At 29.8% G+C, this 17,416-nt stretch overlaps 1 protein-coding gene across 1 annotated transcript; it reads right to left on the bottom strand.

The window, feature by feature from the left end:
- Nucleotides 1–6,038: 6,038 nt before the first annotated feature.
- Nucleotides 6,039–8,040, bottom strand: LOC115704941 (LOB domain-containing protein 15). Its single transcript, XM_030632158.2, has 3 exons — nt 7,358–8,040; nt 6,846–7,158; nt 6,039–6,740 (listed from the first exon to the last, which is right to left on the bottom strand). The coding sequence occupies exons 1-3, from the start codon at nt 7,369–7,371 to the stop codon at nt 6,195–6,197; spliced, it is 873 nt and encodes a 290-aa protein (XP_030488018.1). The 5' UTR covers nt 7,372–8,040; the 3' UTR covers nt 6,039–6,194.
- Between the last annotated feature and the right edge of the window lie 9,376 nt (nt 8,041–17,416).

The following is a 17,416-nucleotide window of genomic DNA, read 5'->3' as shown; positions in this document are numbered from 1 at the left end:
GTTTTGGTCCAGAACCCGGTTCCGAGTCCGAGTCTGGGTCCCAGTTGGGGTCCGGGTCCAGGTCTCGTGTCCCAAGTCCAGGTTTGGGTCCGGGTCCAGGTCCCGGGTCCAGGTTTCGGGTTCCGGTCCAAGTCCAAGTGTTTGGTCTCGGGTCCCGGGTCCAAGACCGGGTCCGGGTCCTGGGTCTGGGTTCGGGTCCTAGTTTGGGTACGGGTCTCGGGTCTCGGTCTGGGTCTCGGTCCGAGTCTGTTTTGGATTAGAGGTGATCTGTCAGGTCGGAGCTCCAACCCGCTCCAACTAAATGGATCGTTTTGACATGCCTACACCACTGCTCTATTATGACAACACCAGGCCATTCACATTAGTGAGAATACCATGAACGCACAAAGCACGTGGAGATTGACTGCCACTTCATCAGAGAGAAGGTCCAACAAGGCTCGATCAAGCTCCTTCATGTATCTTGACAAAACAACCTTGTTTGCATATTCACCAAAGCTCTACTGCCTACTCACTTCTCCAACATAGAATCAACTTTAGATTAGTTAGTTAGGGTAGTTTTGTTAGTTAGATATGGTTGTTACAGCTGTACTCTTTCTATTACAAATTGGTTAGTTTTAACCAATAGATTCTTGATCCAAACCGAGCTATATAAGCTCTCTCCTCCAATTGTAAAATCAGTTGAGTATCAATAATACTAAAAATTTTGATTTTTCTCTGTTTCTTTCTGATCTCTTTTCTCATAGTTAGTAATATTCTTTGAAAACTATTTGCTAAGTTATATGAGATTCGATGCTTAATTATACCAATTACAGTATGATACCAAAGAAAATATTAAGCATCAATAATATCTTTAAGCAATTATTCTTAATCTAAAATTGATGTATGACAATTACACATATATATTTATTATATGAAAACTATATTATGTTAATTAAATAAGAGATAAATATATTAATTTAAACATGGCTTTTTATATAAATGTATTAAGTGGGTTAGGTCAGGTTAACTCATTTATAAATAAGTGGGATTTTAATTTTAATTTTTGAAACGGTTAATAAATGTGTTTAAAATTTAATTGTATAACTAAGTCTTGAAAAAACACAAACACGGCCTATAAATACCACTCCAACCTATAATATTAGTTGTGATATATAAATCTATGTGCAGTTTAATATTATTCTTTAAGCTTTTAGTTTATCAATATATATTTAATCAAACTCGATCAGTGTGATTAAGAAATTAAATTTATACATGTATATCTTTTCTTTTCCGTAAGTTTGGAAATATTTGAATAAGTGTAATATATTGAAAGATGCTGTATATACAAAGACAAACATGAATCCATTATCTTAAGCAACCATGACAGAAGACCGAATTCCATCACATCTATCTATATATCTGGGCTCGGGAAAGTTTAATGAAAAAGACCCATATTTTGTATAAATATATATATAAATATATATACATATGTTATATTTATAAAGGCTAGCACCTGGGTCGAATCTTTTTTGCTGGCATTTAATAATTTGTTCAACTATATATTTAATTTAACATTTAAAAAAGAAAGTTATGTATTATTAATATATTTAATATTAACAGATTATATCAAGAAACAAAAAATAAATGAAAGTAGTCCGATATAAGGACCTAACGAAAGAAAAATCTGAAAGCATATGCTTGTGAAAAGCACTGTGATTATAAATTATATATAAATTAAGATCATAAATTGCTTTCAAAAAAATCATAAATTAATTAACAATTATTGAGTGGTGATTATTTTAACTTATTATTTATAGGTATTTTAATTTTTAAGTATTAATTAAATTCAAACATTTTATAATCTAAAATTAGAATTCAAACTACTCCTTGCATGCTTGCACGTGTCCACCTATGGCCTATCCAAAGCAAGAATTAAGAATTATACTTACAGAGTGATTAAAATCTATATCTATTATAGTGACTAGTAGTGGTACCCCTATATATAGATAAAAGAAAAAGATACATCTTATGGAGTTATTTCTTTTCCTCCCCAATCCACCTCTCTCAGACTGAAATGTACACGCCAAAGAAACCAAACATATATTCAGTAAACAACTTATATATATATATATATATATATATATATGGCTGGCAAAGACTACTACTACACAACAAATACATATTAATACACACGATCCATCTACTTCACAAAATGTTGTTACTTAAAATAGTGGCAACATAGTTAGGTCCTTGTAGGGTTTGTTTTTATTATTCTCTTATACATATATAAAAACTCCAAAAACTAGTTCCCACGCAGGCCATTTCCTAGCAATGATAAGTAAATAAATAAAGCACTTCTTAATTAATCATTTATAATCTTCTGCTAGCTGTGTACTTCTCATCTTTACAATTATCAACAAATATTCAAGAAGTGATATTAAATTTATGATCTGATTATCATCATGACTTGTCAGAATTTAATCCTGATTTAATTCACAAGGCCTTTAAATTAATATTTTTTTTTCTAACATTTTCTGCAGATTTGAAAACACGCTAACAGAGTGTGATCATATAAAAAAAGATATAAATCGGTAGTCCAAAAAATTCTAATCGTGATGAATGTGCTCATATTGAAAAATTCTGTAGAAGTGTTCATGTCGTCCTAAACATCTAGCAGTCATGAAGAATAGAAGTACTCAAATTAAGTTACGGTCATGAATTATGTGTAGAGAAATACTAAAAAACACATTAAAGTCTCAAGCACTAGAAAGATATCATATAATTATTAGTGCAATTATTATCTGATATTACACATCTTAAATTAATAAATAATATAAAAAATTGCTAATTAATTATAAGGCACACATCGCTATGGTATTTGTAAAGCCCGCTTAGTTAATTTGGAAATTAGCAGTTATTTATGTTAATCATGAAATTATTTATAGCTATTTAAATAATTTAGTATTGATATTTATGGAATTCAGACATGCATGGGTATGTTATCAGTAGCTTTTATGTTTCGCATTTCCGGTGTCCGGTATTTTGGAACGCGGCGTTTGGCTCAGTAGAAATCACAACTTAGTATGTTAGTATTTTGGGGACGGGTTTTAGACATTGGGAATGTCGGGAATGGCCGGGAATTTAGAATGTCCCAAAAATACCCCTTTAGTATGAATTATGTGATTTTATGGTGGAGGGGCAAAATGGTCTTTTTGCCCCATTAGTGTTTTGTCTTATATGATTTATTAAATGGGAAAAATAAATGTTTATTTTTATTATCTTGGCTGAATTAATATGTTAAATGTGTGAAAAACTCTTTTTTCCCCTTAATTCAACACTTAGTCATATTTTAAAGAAATTCCAAAAAACTCACACACACAAACACTCTCTCTCTCTCTTTCGGCCATCTTTGAGCAGCAAGGAGGAGGAATTTTCTTGGTGATTCAAGTCCTTCTTGTGTAGATTTTTGGTGATCCTTAGTTGCTTGTAAGTGGTTCTCAACCTTTCTTTGTGTTCTTACTTGTTTTTCTTGAAAAAAAAGATGATGAATGCATGTGATTGTGGAATGTTGTTGCTGCTGTTAATTAGTTCTTATTTCAGAGGTTAAAGCTTGTTAGATTAAAGTTATTTGAGTTGTTTGAAGCATGCTAGATAGGGTGTTCAAAGCTTTTAGTTTCTTTGTTAAAAAGTTATGAATTTTGAAAGAAAATGTGATGTTTTGTTTCTGTGAATTGCTGGATGTTGTTGTTTGTTTTCAGAGGTTATATTATGCTAGTTTAAGTTGGTTTTAGTTGGTTTGCATGCTTGTTTAGGTGGTTTGCTCAAGCTTGAGTTTGGAACTCAAAGCTTGAGCTCCAATGGCAAATTTTGTGTATGTAGTTTCTGGGTAGGTTTGTTGCCTTGGAATTGTTATTTGGGGCATATAGAACAGGTCTGGAAAGTTTGGGATCAATTGGGTTCGAATTGGTCAAGTTAGGAGATTTTTAGTTTGCTGCCTGCGAGGAACCGGAATTCCGGTTGAGCATCCGGAATTCCGGATGGGGGTTCAAAATTTCCCAGAACCGGAATTCCGGTTGGGCAACCGTCTGCTTAGGTTGGGGGATTTTTCAGAACCCTAGTTTTCCTCGTTTTTGGGTTTTTAGGGGTATTGCCATGCTTTTTATCGATAGGGAAACTTTTAGTTTCAAGTTTTAGTCCCCGGGAAGTGATTTAGCGTGTCACTTATAGCGTTGTGATTTTTATGGTTTAGGAGCCAGTAATCCGCCGTTCAGCTTCAGTTCCAGTCAGGTTGACCGGCACACCTGAAATCGGAATCCAGGTAAGATTAGTATAACAGTATGCATATGTAGATTACATGTTTAGCGTGCATGTAGGAAGCCTGTTAGATTACATTAGATATGTATTTAGGCTTCGAACCACCCAACCCTGTCACGCTCGGTACGTCCGGAGTATGACCAGCAGCCGGAGTATGACCGGTTCGACCGATCAGGCTGACACTGGTTGGTGGTTCAGTGCTATTGACCTATCCCGTCGGTACAGGCTGGAGTATGACCAGGAGCCGGAGTATGACCGGTTCGACCGATCAGGAGGATACTTGTCAATAGTACCGTCCCCTGAACGTTCAAAACTCAGTACCATGTTGGACATGGCAGTAGTGCTCAGTACCATGTTGGACATGGCAGTAGCGGGACTCAGTATCGTGTTGGACACGGCAGTCAGTTTTATGTATGATATTAGTATGCTTTTCTTACTGAGTCTGTCGACTCACAGTTTATGTTCATGTGTAGGTAAAGGCAAGGCTGTAGCTGATGGACCGTGATCGAGCATATGAGATTGTACATGTCGGGGCGGTTAGGCCTGGAGCGTACGATCCTCGGGACAGCAGGGCTGAGATTTTGTAACTGTCGTTAGACGACTTTATTTTGATGTAAAAGTTGAACAGTAAAAACGTTTGTAAATATTTTTATAAATCGGGATCCCGAGACTTTTTGCAAAATGGTTTGTAAGTTTAATGAAAAAGCAAAATTTTAATTAATCACGTTTTTCCATAAACCTCGTTGATTAGCAACGAGCTGCACAGTACGTTTAAAAATCACGTAATACGCCTAAGATAGTTAGGGTGTTACAGTATTGTACACCTTAAGACCTTAAGGTTAAGTGATATATATATAAGTAAGGTGATATATATATATTGAGAGAATATGTATATATATTTAATACAACTTGAAATACGGATTGATGATGTACACATTCTTAACTAGTAATGTATTTGAAAAGTCAAGCCATGAAAAGTAGAAAAAAGGAAACAAATGGGTAATTATACTAGTTACAAACACATAATATATATATTAAGATCAGAGCTTGATGATATTAGAAGAAAAATACTATATGGTATTAATGGTGTGTAGTACCATTTAACGTGAACATATCTCTATTGAATGTAATAACTTTAATAAAATATATTTAACCACTATTAAGCTATCACTAACACTTAAAAGCAATTTTCATATATAAAAAAATATATATTTATACTGCTGCATGTACACATGCATATGCATATATGTCAACCATGCACATTGCATGCATATCTCCTATAATAGTGCATGTGACCAGTAGTGGAAACTATAGTATGAACGAATGAGATGAGAATATATATATATATATATATATATATATATGGCAAGCTGGACTTAAAGAATAATATGGAAGCGAAAAAGAAAAAAAAAACCTGAATTATGCAATTTATGTATATATATATTAAGTGTTTAATATATATTATATGATCAGTATACCACGTGAAAATACGCTTGTGTTGCACTCTTCATGCTTTAATGCTTAAACTACCGTGTATGTATTACATCTGAATTAATGGAAAATGAACTAAGAATATGGTATTTTTTAAGAAATCATTCATATTGTACAATAAATAACAATATGTTATCAAGTAGACATCGGCAAAGAGTACTGGACCTCTCGTAAGCCAGAAAAAAAAATTTAAGGATTAGTTAATAGACATATATTAACCAACAAATATTATATATATATGTACACAATGCATGTGGACTGAATATATACATATAATTAAGCCCAATGAATCCGACCGAATTATATGTTCCTTGTTTTTATTTCAGTGGTTATTCATAATATAATTAATATAGAAAATGGGGGGATATATATAAATAAATAAATAGGTATATATCGTGAATAATAATTAATTAACCAAAAAAGGGAACATTTTCACTTGAAATAGTGTTATAATCCTGATCAGCCGTAGTAATTTGCGTGTACATAGAAGAGGAGGAGGAAGTAGTAGTAGTAGCAATAGGAAGAGATTGTACTGTGGATATTTGAGACAGTGGAGGCGGTTGTTGTGGTGGTGGTTGTGGTATGGCTCCCACCGGCGGTAGAGCAGCAACCGAAACAGCCGCCCCATGAGAATTATTATTAGAAGAAGAAGAAGATAGCAAAGCAAGATGTTGTTGAAGATGATGATGAAGAGAAGAAGAAGAAGTAGTAGAATTAGGAGTTATATTATTATTATTATTATTATGATTGTTATTATTATTATTAGGTTGATGATCTCTATATTTGTTTCTAAGTATCTCAGCCCTGACCGCATTAAGCTCAGCTTGTAAAGATTGAACTTGTTGTTGCAAAGCCGAAATTGCACCCATGCATCCGTATACCGGATCTCTTAGTCTCACGTTAGCTTCATAAACAAGGCTATTTGCTGCATCTGCTCTTTGATTCTCCGGCACCTCCTATATATAGAAATCATTTGATATTTAATTATTAATTATAACATAAACTGATAACTTGGTTAATTAGTTTAAATTAATATTGATTTATAAATATTACGTACGTACCATAAGCATCTTTGAGACGTTGCTGGCTCCAAAGACTTTGTGGACGGAAGCAAACTTGTGGGGTTCATGGGGAGAGAAGTAAGGAGAGAAAGGACACTCTTGGGCACATCTTCGTCTCAAGAGCTTACAGGCGGCGCATGGAGTAATGGTGTTTAGGGTTCCTGGAGGACCCAACATGTGTCTTCTTCCCATTTGTTGCTGTTGTTGTTGATGATGATGATTATGGCCTCCCCCTGCATCTGTTGATGTTGATGATGATGATGATGCTGAATATTCTCTCTTTATCTTCTTTCCTATTTCATCAAATCTCTCCCTAGTTTATAATAAAACACAACAACTACATCATTAAATGATCCATAATATTGATGACGACTATATGATTAATAAATACAGACAAAAATATCATACATATTTATGGAAAAAAGTAATTATTAATACATACATAATTAATGTATTATAAGAATAAAGAGGTGTAATATTATTGATTAAGAGATTTGTAATAGTACACTTACCTTTCTCTGGACATTCAAGCTCGCATGCTGATCTCTTCGGATAGCTATGGCGATGAAGTTTAGGAGAGAGAGAGAGAGAGAGAGAGAGAGAGAGAGAGAGAGAGAGAGAGATCAGAGGGGGAAATAGAAGGGAAAGACAATAGTAAAATAAGGGAAGAGGAGAGTGTACTTAAAAGGCAAGATAAATCGAAAAAGTGGTCCTTCTATATATAAATAATATTAGTATATATTTATGTGTGTGTGTGCTATTAATAGGCGAATGGAATTGTTAGTATGAATAATATTTGGGATATAGTAAGGTGAAATCTCAATTTTTGGTAATAATAATGTTATGAACATCTTTGATGTAGGAGGATATCATCTTTGATTAGGAAAAATAATATTATATTGTTGATTTTGTTTTCCAGAGAAACAGAACCCTTAACTAAAGGTCTCTGATCTATGCTGGGATTGATCATGGATCAGCGTCGATGGTGGAAGGGGAAAGAGAAATAATATATATTATGGTTATTATTATATAATATGTATACAAAATGACTGCCAGCTCTGTGGCTGCTAACTCACGTGTGAGTCCTTTAATGTGTTTTGACTTTTGAATTAATACAACATTTGATTTCGTGATTGCATGTGATTGTTGCTTCTTTCTCAGGGTTCATTTTGAAACCAAAAAAAAACTTATGTGTGCATACATTGTTTAGTCCCTTTTAATTATTTATGGACATATTATATACATATATATATGCTTCTGTGAACAACTATTAGAAGAAGACTTTTTGTTTTGATAAAACTATTAGAAGAAGACTTAACTAGGTTCTAGGTGGGAAAAGCTGTTAATTAGATTATATATAGATATCTTTTTATAAGGTACACTATTAACATAATATTGCTACTTTTTAAACGTATCACATTGTAATTTGATTAACTCGCGAAAAATTGTTATATTAAATTATATATAAGATCTTATATTTAATTATACTAGCTAGCATTCTCTCACATGAGAAAACATATATTAATTTTAGTTTCTTGTCACAATCAATAACTTACACCTGAATTACTAAATGGCCACATCAGCTCTGTTCTGGTTCCCATAAAATTGTTAACTACTTTTCCTAAATTATATCTATATCAATATAAATATAAGATTTGTCGTAAGAAAACCGCAAGTAATTCATCTTTTTATATATATATATATATATACTAGGTGATTGTTACGTGCCAAGCCACGTAGTGTTAATTTTATTTAATATTTTAGTTTTTTATTTTAATTAATAATTAAAATAGTATAATTATTTGAACGATTTTTTTTATAAAAATAAAATATGTGTCAGTATATTTAGTAAGTAAAACATAGTTGTGTTATAATAATGTATGTTATTAATAGTAAAATGTACATTAATTTTCTAATTGAAAAAAGTTCTATTATCTCATTTCATATCTAATAATAGCTATACAACTATATATTTATAGACTTTCACATTCTTTGCAAATTACTAATAAGCACCAATAATATTTTCATATTCTAATATTTTTCAACCTTCTCCTCTTGGTGGTAAAATTAAAAATAAAACTAAAAATAAGCACAAACATATAAGGTAAATACTAATTACAGCCCATTTCATCTTTTTTTTTAATTATTTTTTTAAGCCCAAGCCCAAAAATCTCTAAGCCAACACAATCAATCTTCTTTTATATTATCTTTTCTAGATATTTTATCTATATTTTTCTTTTTTAAAAAATAAATAAAAAAATTATTAATATTCTCCCAAGATAGGTTTGTTAGAGAGATATTTGGCTAAGATGATTTTTTTAATTTAAAAAGAGATTATTAATATTTAAAAGATTGTTTATTTAAAATATTGTTTAATTTTTTGGTTTAATTATTGGGTTTATTTTTTAACGGGAGATCAAACCTAATCGTTAAATTTAACAGAATATTCTTTTATTTTTAAGTATATTCTGTTAAACCAAGAATGTTAAACCAAGAAATGCCGTTAGATAGACACTTTTAATATATAAAGATATAAATATATAATAAAGATAAATATATATGGGACAGATTGCAGTACTATTGCAGTTTTGGTGCACCAATGATCCCTACCCTTAGCTGAGTTCTGTGTTTGCTCAAAATGTTTGGCTAATTGTATTGATAAAAAAAAATTGAAATATTAACAATAAATATAACCAATTATTAATTGTGATATCATAAGACAATTTTCGTAATTTCATATAATATATGAAAACTATGCATAACTTCGTAGACGTAGCCTAACAATTAAGTGTGTGAATCGTGTAAATTTAGTATCTTTGTTTCCTTCTTTAATTTTGTTTGTTGCGTTGGTTTCTTTTTTGTGAAAACTCATTAATATATTTAGTGTAAAAAATGTATGTATAAGTCATTAATAATTATCAGGAAGTAATGCATGTGTTAGAAAATTTGAGATAGTCCTTTTTCAGAGATTTTTTTTTGCTAAACCTTTTCGGGCTTTTATTAATTTGTAGACTATTAATATTCAGAAAAAAAATAATAGTGTAGCTAGTGCCATTAGAAAAAGGCTTGACACCATATATAAGAAGCTAACAATAATTAACTCGATTAAATATAAATTGCATAGTGTATAGATATACATATATGTATATAAAATATGGCGGTATATTTAGTCTAGAATCTCACCTACTTTTTCATCAAAAAGGGTAAGCAACAGTTTTGCACGCACACATAAAAATTATATGATCTGATCGATTTCAACTACCCTAAGTTTTGTATTAATAGTCAATATATTTGACTGCAGTTAAATATTACTGAAATATTTTTATTTTTGTATCAAATAATAATATATAAGATAAAATTATATGTAAAAGAGAGCAAGAAAAATGAAACATTGACATTTTCTTTTGTCAATTTTAAGAAAATGTTAATTATTATTATTAAAGCTTGAAATTAATTAAGTCTGCAATAATTAAATTAATCATCAAAAGCATTAACAGATAATGTTTTGTTATTAATCTCTCTCAACTGTAACTGAGACAGCTGAAACACCCTATATAACATCTCTTGAAGTAGTGTGTGAGAAAAAAAAACAGTATCATACATATGTAAGTAATTAACATGTTATAATATCTAAGTTTCATTGTATAAATTAGATAATTAATTGAATGCCCAATTGATTAGTTTCATTTTCTTTATTGTTTCAGCAAACCTCTCTGTGCCTTTATTTTGCTTAATATATATTAGATATGTAACAAAAAAATTGAATTATATGTGTATGCAACTCAACTCAATTGATATTATATACATATAAATATATATATATATATATATTTATATACTTATTCATCTTTTCTTGGTTGTGATAGTGAAGGGCCGGGGTGTTATGTCAAAGTGGGTGGTGAAAGGGAGGGAAAGCAGTGTACTGATCACTGTATAATTTGGAGGTGTGACTAAATATATAATTTATATATATATTAATGCAATTATTAATTAATTAGTTTTCTTAGATGGTAAGGAAATGGCACTAGTACCATCCACCTGTTTGACCCGTATTTTATGGCTTACAGGTCGCCCCGTTGTTCTCTCATCCCCAACCTAATTTTCTTACCCCCTCATCACTTGTTATAGTTTGCACCAAAACCCAGGGCTGAACTACATAACACACCCACTTGAGAATATTTTCTTTACATATACAACTAGGAAACAGTCCGCGCTTCGCGTGCGGTATAAGAATGTTGGATTAACTATGTAAGAGTGACAAAATCGTATTCGTGTTATATATTTTAGTTAATATGCTTTTATATTTCGTGTCAGATGCGTCAATTCGTTTTTAAACTGCGTCTAATTTTCTTAATCCTAACCCAAAGCATAAAAAATCATATTATATTCGTGTTAACCTACTTTGACCTATTTTTCTATTACTGGAGTTAAGAAAAATGTAGATGTATCTATTAAAAAACTTATATATACTATGTATATATAGTTTTTATATATCATAAAAAAATAAAAATTTTAAAATATTTTTGATTTCTTTTATAAAAAATTAATTAAATTATTTTTTTAACTTAATATTGGATTATTAAGGTGCTATTTGGTAACACTTTTGTTTTCTAATTTTTTAATCACAAAAATGAAAGTAGAATTTTTATTTTTAAAAATTTTGTTATTGAAAAATAAAAATGCGTTCTATAACAACTTTTATTTTTCAATTTTAAAAACAGAAAATAAAATTGTATTCTGTAAAGTTTATTTTTATTTTGTTTAAGTCGGGTCTGGGTTCGGGTAGGGTGCTAGGTTCGGCACCAAGGCTAGGACCAGGTTTGAGTTTGGTCAAAATCTGCTCGGAGTCCAAAACATTGATTAAAAAAACTATTTAAAAAAATAATAAAAGTGATTTGTTTTTTCAAAATTTTAATTTTTCAATTAAAAAATTAAAAAGTGAAAACAGTTTTATAGAACATGTTTTTCAAAAATATTTTCACTTTTCCAATTTTAAAAACTGAAAAATGATTAAAAAAGTGTTACCAAATGATACATAAATATATAATTTTACAACTTTATTATTAATCTTTTTTATTTAAAAAAAATGTGTCAAACATGTCAAGTTCGTATTAAAATAAGTCGTGTCGATTTATTTTTTTTGACTCGCGCCTAATTTTTCTAACCATAACTTGTAAGTTGTGGTGTTTGTGTTCATGTGGCCGTGTTGAAATCCGGTTTTGCCACCTCAACCTCTATGAGAAAAGAATTAAAATAGTAGAGAAAATTAATTATCAAATTATGAAATTAATAGAAAAAAACTAAGGTTAGAGAAAAAACCAATTATAACAATAAAGAAATTATTTTTTCCACTTAAATAATTTTTATATGAATTTTTGTTGCGTTGTGGAAATCGGCTAAGAGTGAAAATTATGATGGATGTATTATTTATTAAATTTAGGATTTTATTAAGTTTAGGAATATTTATAATTTTCTATAATTTTATGAAATTATACCTCTATATAATAGTAATATTAATGATGTATTTATGTAATTTATATTTTTCATTAAAATAATTTTATTATTTAATAATTCATATAATGTATAAAATGATGCAATGACAATGAGTGATATACATACAGTGGTGACATTAATTTTGAATGATCCGGATATATAAAAGAGTGTTATACAAATTATGTTAGACTTTTATTAAAAAAAAATGGTAAATACAGGTCAAGTTCGATCTATTCATACACCTAACTTATCATATTATTCAAAAAAACAAATTGAATAATATTAACTCATTGCTTGATTTGTTTTATGTATAGGGTAAACTTTTTGGTGAGACAAAATAATAGTGAGTTAGTGAGATACGGTAATGATAACGGGCAATATATAATGATGAGAATAATTTTAAATGATCGGAATATACAAAAGAGTGTTATATGAACCATATCGGACTTTTATTATAAAAAATGAAATTTTGTAAATACATATACATATAGACCTGACTCATTTTATACACTTAATTTTTTTTATTATTTAAATAGAAATTATATAAAAATTAGTAAAGTTAAATTTCTTTAAACATCACCGTAAATTGTGAATTATTAATTAGTTATATATAATATAGGTAGAGCAGTATAGTATCTATAGTATCTATATACATTTAAAGGAGAAGTATGAAGCGATAACATGACGCTCTAAAATCTCTTCAAATACATCTATCTATTATGTTCTTAATTCTCTCATTTTTTTTATTATTTATTCAATTTATAAATATTAATTCATTAATCTCCATAATTTTCCCTTTTATTTATTAATTTACTATTTTTTTAAATAAAAATCTTCATATATTTATTTATTTATTTATTTATAAAAAATACATCTATACAAATATGACTACACATGTATATATAAATAGCTAAAAATTTATATATATATATAAATGAGAAGTATAAAGCGATGACATGGCCCTCTAAAATCTCTTCGAATACATCTATCTATTATGTCCTTAATTCTTTCATTTTTTTTTTATTTTTTATTCAATTTATAATTATTAATTCATTAATCTCCATAATTTTCTCTTTTATTTATTAATTTACTATTTTTTTAAATAAAAATCTGTTGGGTTTTATGCCCTAAATAAAACTCTTTACAATCTGATTAGTTATCAATATAAGAAATTTGAAGTGATTGATGTTTGCATGAATTTTACATGCTAATGGTTTAATATGTTTAATATGTTTATTACATTCATACACACAAAATCAGTTAAATCCAGATCATATGTTTATTCACAATTACAGTATCGTCAACACAGTGGAATGTGATTGTGATCATATGAATCAAAATTTTTGGTCCCTGTTTCATCAGTGTTATTGGATTTACACTGATGTGATAATCAGCGATGATGTATACTTACACTTGGAGTAAGTGTTATGTTCTTTCCAGGACATTATTAAAGTATACTAGTTTCGAATGTATGGAGTATACATTGGACTGGACCGATAATGCAACTAAGTTAAGATATTACAAACTTACCGTTATACATATCTTTCCAAGTCAATATCAGTAGTTGATCTTAAGATTAAAAGAATCTAAATCCTGATATGCTTAGGCTCAACTCAGGAGTGCTATTCATGTTCTTAGATTTATTAGTTAAGCCTACTTTTGGGTCAGGGTGATACGTATATTTTGGGAACATGATAGTATGATTGAGTGGGAGTGCTGAACATAAATATGGAATCTATAGCTTCTACTGGTGTATAGAAGTCAAGTGATGATGCCCTTCGAGCTTAGCAAATAGAAGTAAATGGATGAGCTCTTGTTTAACTGACTAATTATTAGATCACTAAACACCATTTACAGGTAGCTAAGTGTTTTAAGGGGCAAAATACATTGAGGGGTGAGAACGGTAAAGAAATCCCATCTCGATGTAGATCATCTATATAGAGGATCTTTAAATCACAATCAGATTATAACAATAGTTAAATGAGATAGCATATTGATATCGTGGAACACACAATATGCTCTATATAAGTCTGAGAGTGCAATTCTAAGTTCTAAGAGTGGATTCAACGAAGAATTAATAAGTAGGAATTTACTTGGTAAATTTGGTTTACTTATTGGAAGCTCAGCATATAGATCCATGGTCCCAATTCTAGTTGAGAACATTCTGCTTGTAAGACTCATTAATTGATTCGTGATTGATCAATTATAATTCTAAAGTTAGACTATGTCTAATTTTGTGAATTTTCACTAAGCAGGGGTGAAATTGTAAAGAAAAGAGTTTCTAGGTTTATTTATTTATTAATGGACTTTATATGTCTAATTAATAATTAAATTAAATGACAATATTATTTAATAATCTATTTTAGTTATTAAATAATTAGTTTTGGCATTTAAAAGGTTAGAATTGGAAAATTGGCGTTTTTGAGAAAATAGAGATAAAATTTGGTAAAACTGCAAAATTAAGTGAGGCCCAATAACACACCATGGCCAGCCACTTAAATTGGTTTTTCAAATTAATATTTTCATTATTTTAATGCCAAATAAATCCTAACCTAAACCTAGTAGTTGCCTATAAATAGAAAGTGATGGCTCAGTCAAATCACAAGTTTTCACAAGCCTTTCTGACAGAAATTTCTCTCTTCAGAAAAACTGAGCCTTCCCCACTTTCTATACCTTGGCCGAAACCCTCTCTCTTCTTTTCTCCTTGATCAATTTCGACCCTAGTGAAAGAGTAAGTGCCCACACACAGCAAGCAGTAACTCAATCATAGATTGGAAGACTGTGAAGGATCAAACTTGAAGAAGAAGGACATTCGGGCTCAAATCTTGATTATACTCTGCTATAGAAAGGATTCGAGGGTTAGAGATCTGAGTGGAAGGAGACATTAATTCCGCTGGATCAATGTAAGGTTTTCTTAACATTATATGTGTTTAATTTATCGTTTTAGAAAGTTCATATTTAGGGTGTTTAAACAACATACTTGTGAGTAGATTTAAGATCCTGGTAAAATATTTTCCAATAACTGGCCTCAGAGCCATGGTAATTGATTTACTTACATGAAATTTGGACTTTAAAACGATTGTTTGTTTGTTTTTGGATGGTATCATGTTGTATTGAGTGTTATTTGATGATTGACTGATGTTTGTAAATTTTCGTGAAAAATAATTGCACTTCTGTCCCTGAAATTATTTTTATTGGATAGTATGGAAAAAATTAAGCAAGTTAGCCTTTTACAGAACTCAATTTCGATTTTATTTGAATTAGTTATGAATTTTTGAAGATTTGAAAAAATCGGGGCTGTGCTGAAATTTTCCTGCGATCGGAAATCTGTCCGTACAGTTCACAATTTTTTCGTTTTTCTTCGATTTTTCATACTTTTTCATGGAATTAACTTCCGATTTTTTGTATAGTTTTGTATATATACTATTACTATTCCTAATTCAATTCTAATTATCATTTTGAATTAATTTTATATTTTTTAAATTTAATTCAAGATATTAGTGTAATTTGAATTTGAATAGAATTAGTATCTATCTTCTTGCTTAAAAATCTATCTTATTTTTAAATTTGATTATATCTTATCTTATTTTAAATTTAAGGTCAGATTTTATAAATATTTTTTTTAAAAAATCAAATCCTTTTTAGATATTTTGACCTTATTTAAATTTGAAATAAGATATTTATAATCACTACTACAATATTAGCCTTTAGAGGCAGTTTTTTCAACCCCATTTATAAAAAGGGAAGCTAAAGGGTGTGAAAATACCCGCTATGATCGAAATTGACATTTAGAGGCGGTTTTTTGATAAAAACCGTAGGTATAAAATTGCATTATACCATTTAGAGGCGGTTGGAAATTTATTTTTATTTTTTTTTTCTGAACTACCATATGGCGTCGGTTCCAGCATAGGAACCGACGCGCATAAGTACACGGTCTGACGACACGTGTACCCTATGCCGTCGGTTCCTATGAAGGAACCGACGCCATAGGGTCGTTCAGACTATATGTTTGTTCGACCTTTCTTCTTCCTTCCCACTTCACTCAGCAACCCAGAAATCAGAAACCAGAGAGCCCTCCTCACCACGAAACCCTCGCCGAACCCACCTCCTCCCCACCCTATCTCCCCCATTTCTCAACCATTTCAGCCCATTTTTTTTTTAAAATCCTCCATTTTCGATACTTAATAACATACACCTAAAAAGTTTTGATTTTTTAGCCTCTAAAAGTGTCATCCGAACCCAAATAGTAAACTTTGGGTGTGAAATCTGGCCACCCATTTTTGTTGAGAAATTGTTCAATCTCAACCTCGTTTAAGGTATAAATATTGCTTCTATTCTTATTGTATTATGTATATTGTTTTATTTTATGTTTTTGTAAATTATTATTTGAGTTTTTTTATTTTATTAGTAATATTATTGTGTTTTATGTGTATAGTGTCGGGATTTTTTACGGTGGTCGTCGGATTGCGGTTATTAGGTAATAATTTATACCACAATGTATAGTATATATATGTATTTGTATATTTTATTGAATATTTGTATATAATGTGTGTATATATTGTGTGTGTATATAGTGTGTGTATATTTTTTATGAAAATAAATTTTGTAATTGTATTTTATATATTTTTTGCAATGTATATTTATTGTGAATAAAATGACATTGGAGGGATTTTATTAGTTTCAAAAAAAAAAATTAGTTTAGAAATAAAAATTTTAAAATGGAATTAGTGTGTGATATAATTTTATTTTTTTGAGATAATAGTGTGAGATATAATTGATTATATATATGTATGTATAATTTAGTAACTAAGTAACTTGTTACAATTTTTTATAACTAGTTATAAGTTATGAAATAATTAATTTTGTAATTTCGTTGTATTTCTTTATATTATAGGGGTTCGGCATAATTTTGTGTGTAGCGTATTTGGGCTTGCAATTATAGGTATATACTTTTACTAACTTTTTCTTAATATATAATTAATTATCAATGCATGTTAGTTGAGTTTGAATATCTTAAATATTCATCCGTAGTGAAGTAGGTTCTGCGAATACATGTACTGCGGTCGGATGGGTGGATT

The sequence above is a fragment of the Cannabis sativa genome, chromosome 1, assembly GCF_029168945.1.
Source record: "Cannabis sativa cultivar Pink pepper isolate KNU-18-1 chromosome 1, ASM2916894v1, whole genome shotgun sequence".
NCBI lineage: Eukaryota > Viridiplantae > Streptophyta > Magnoliopsida > Rosales > Cannabaceae > Cannabis > Cannabis sativa.
The sequence above is the reverse complement of the archived record's forward strand: the minus strand, read 5'-3'. Positions and strand labels throughout refer to the sequence as shown.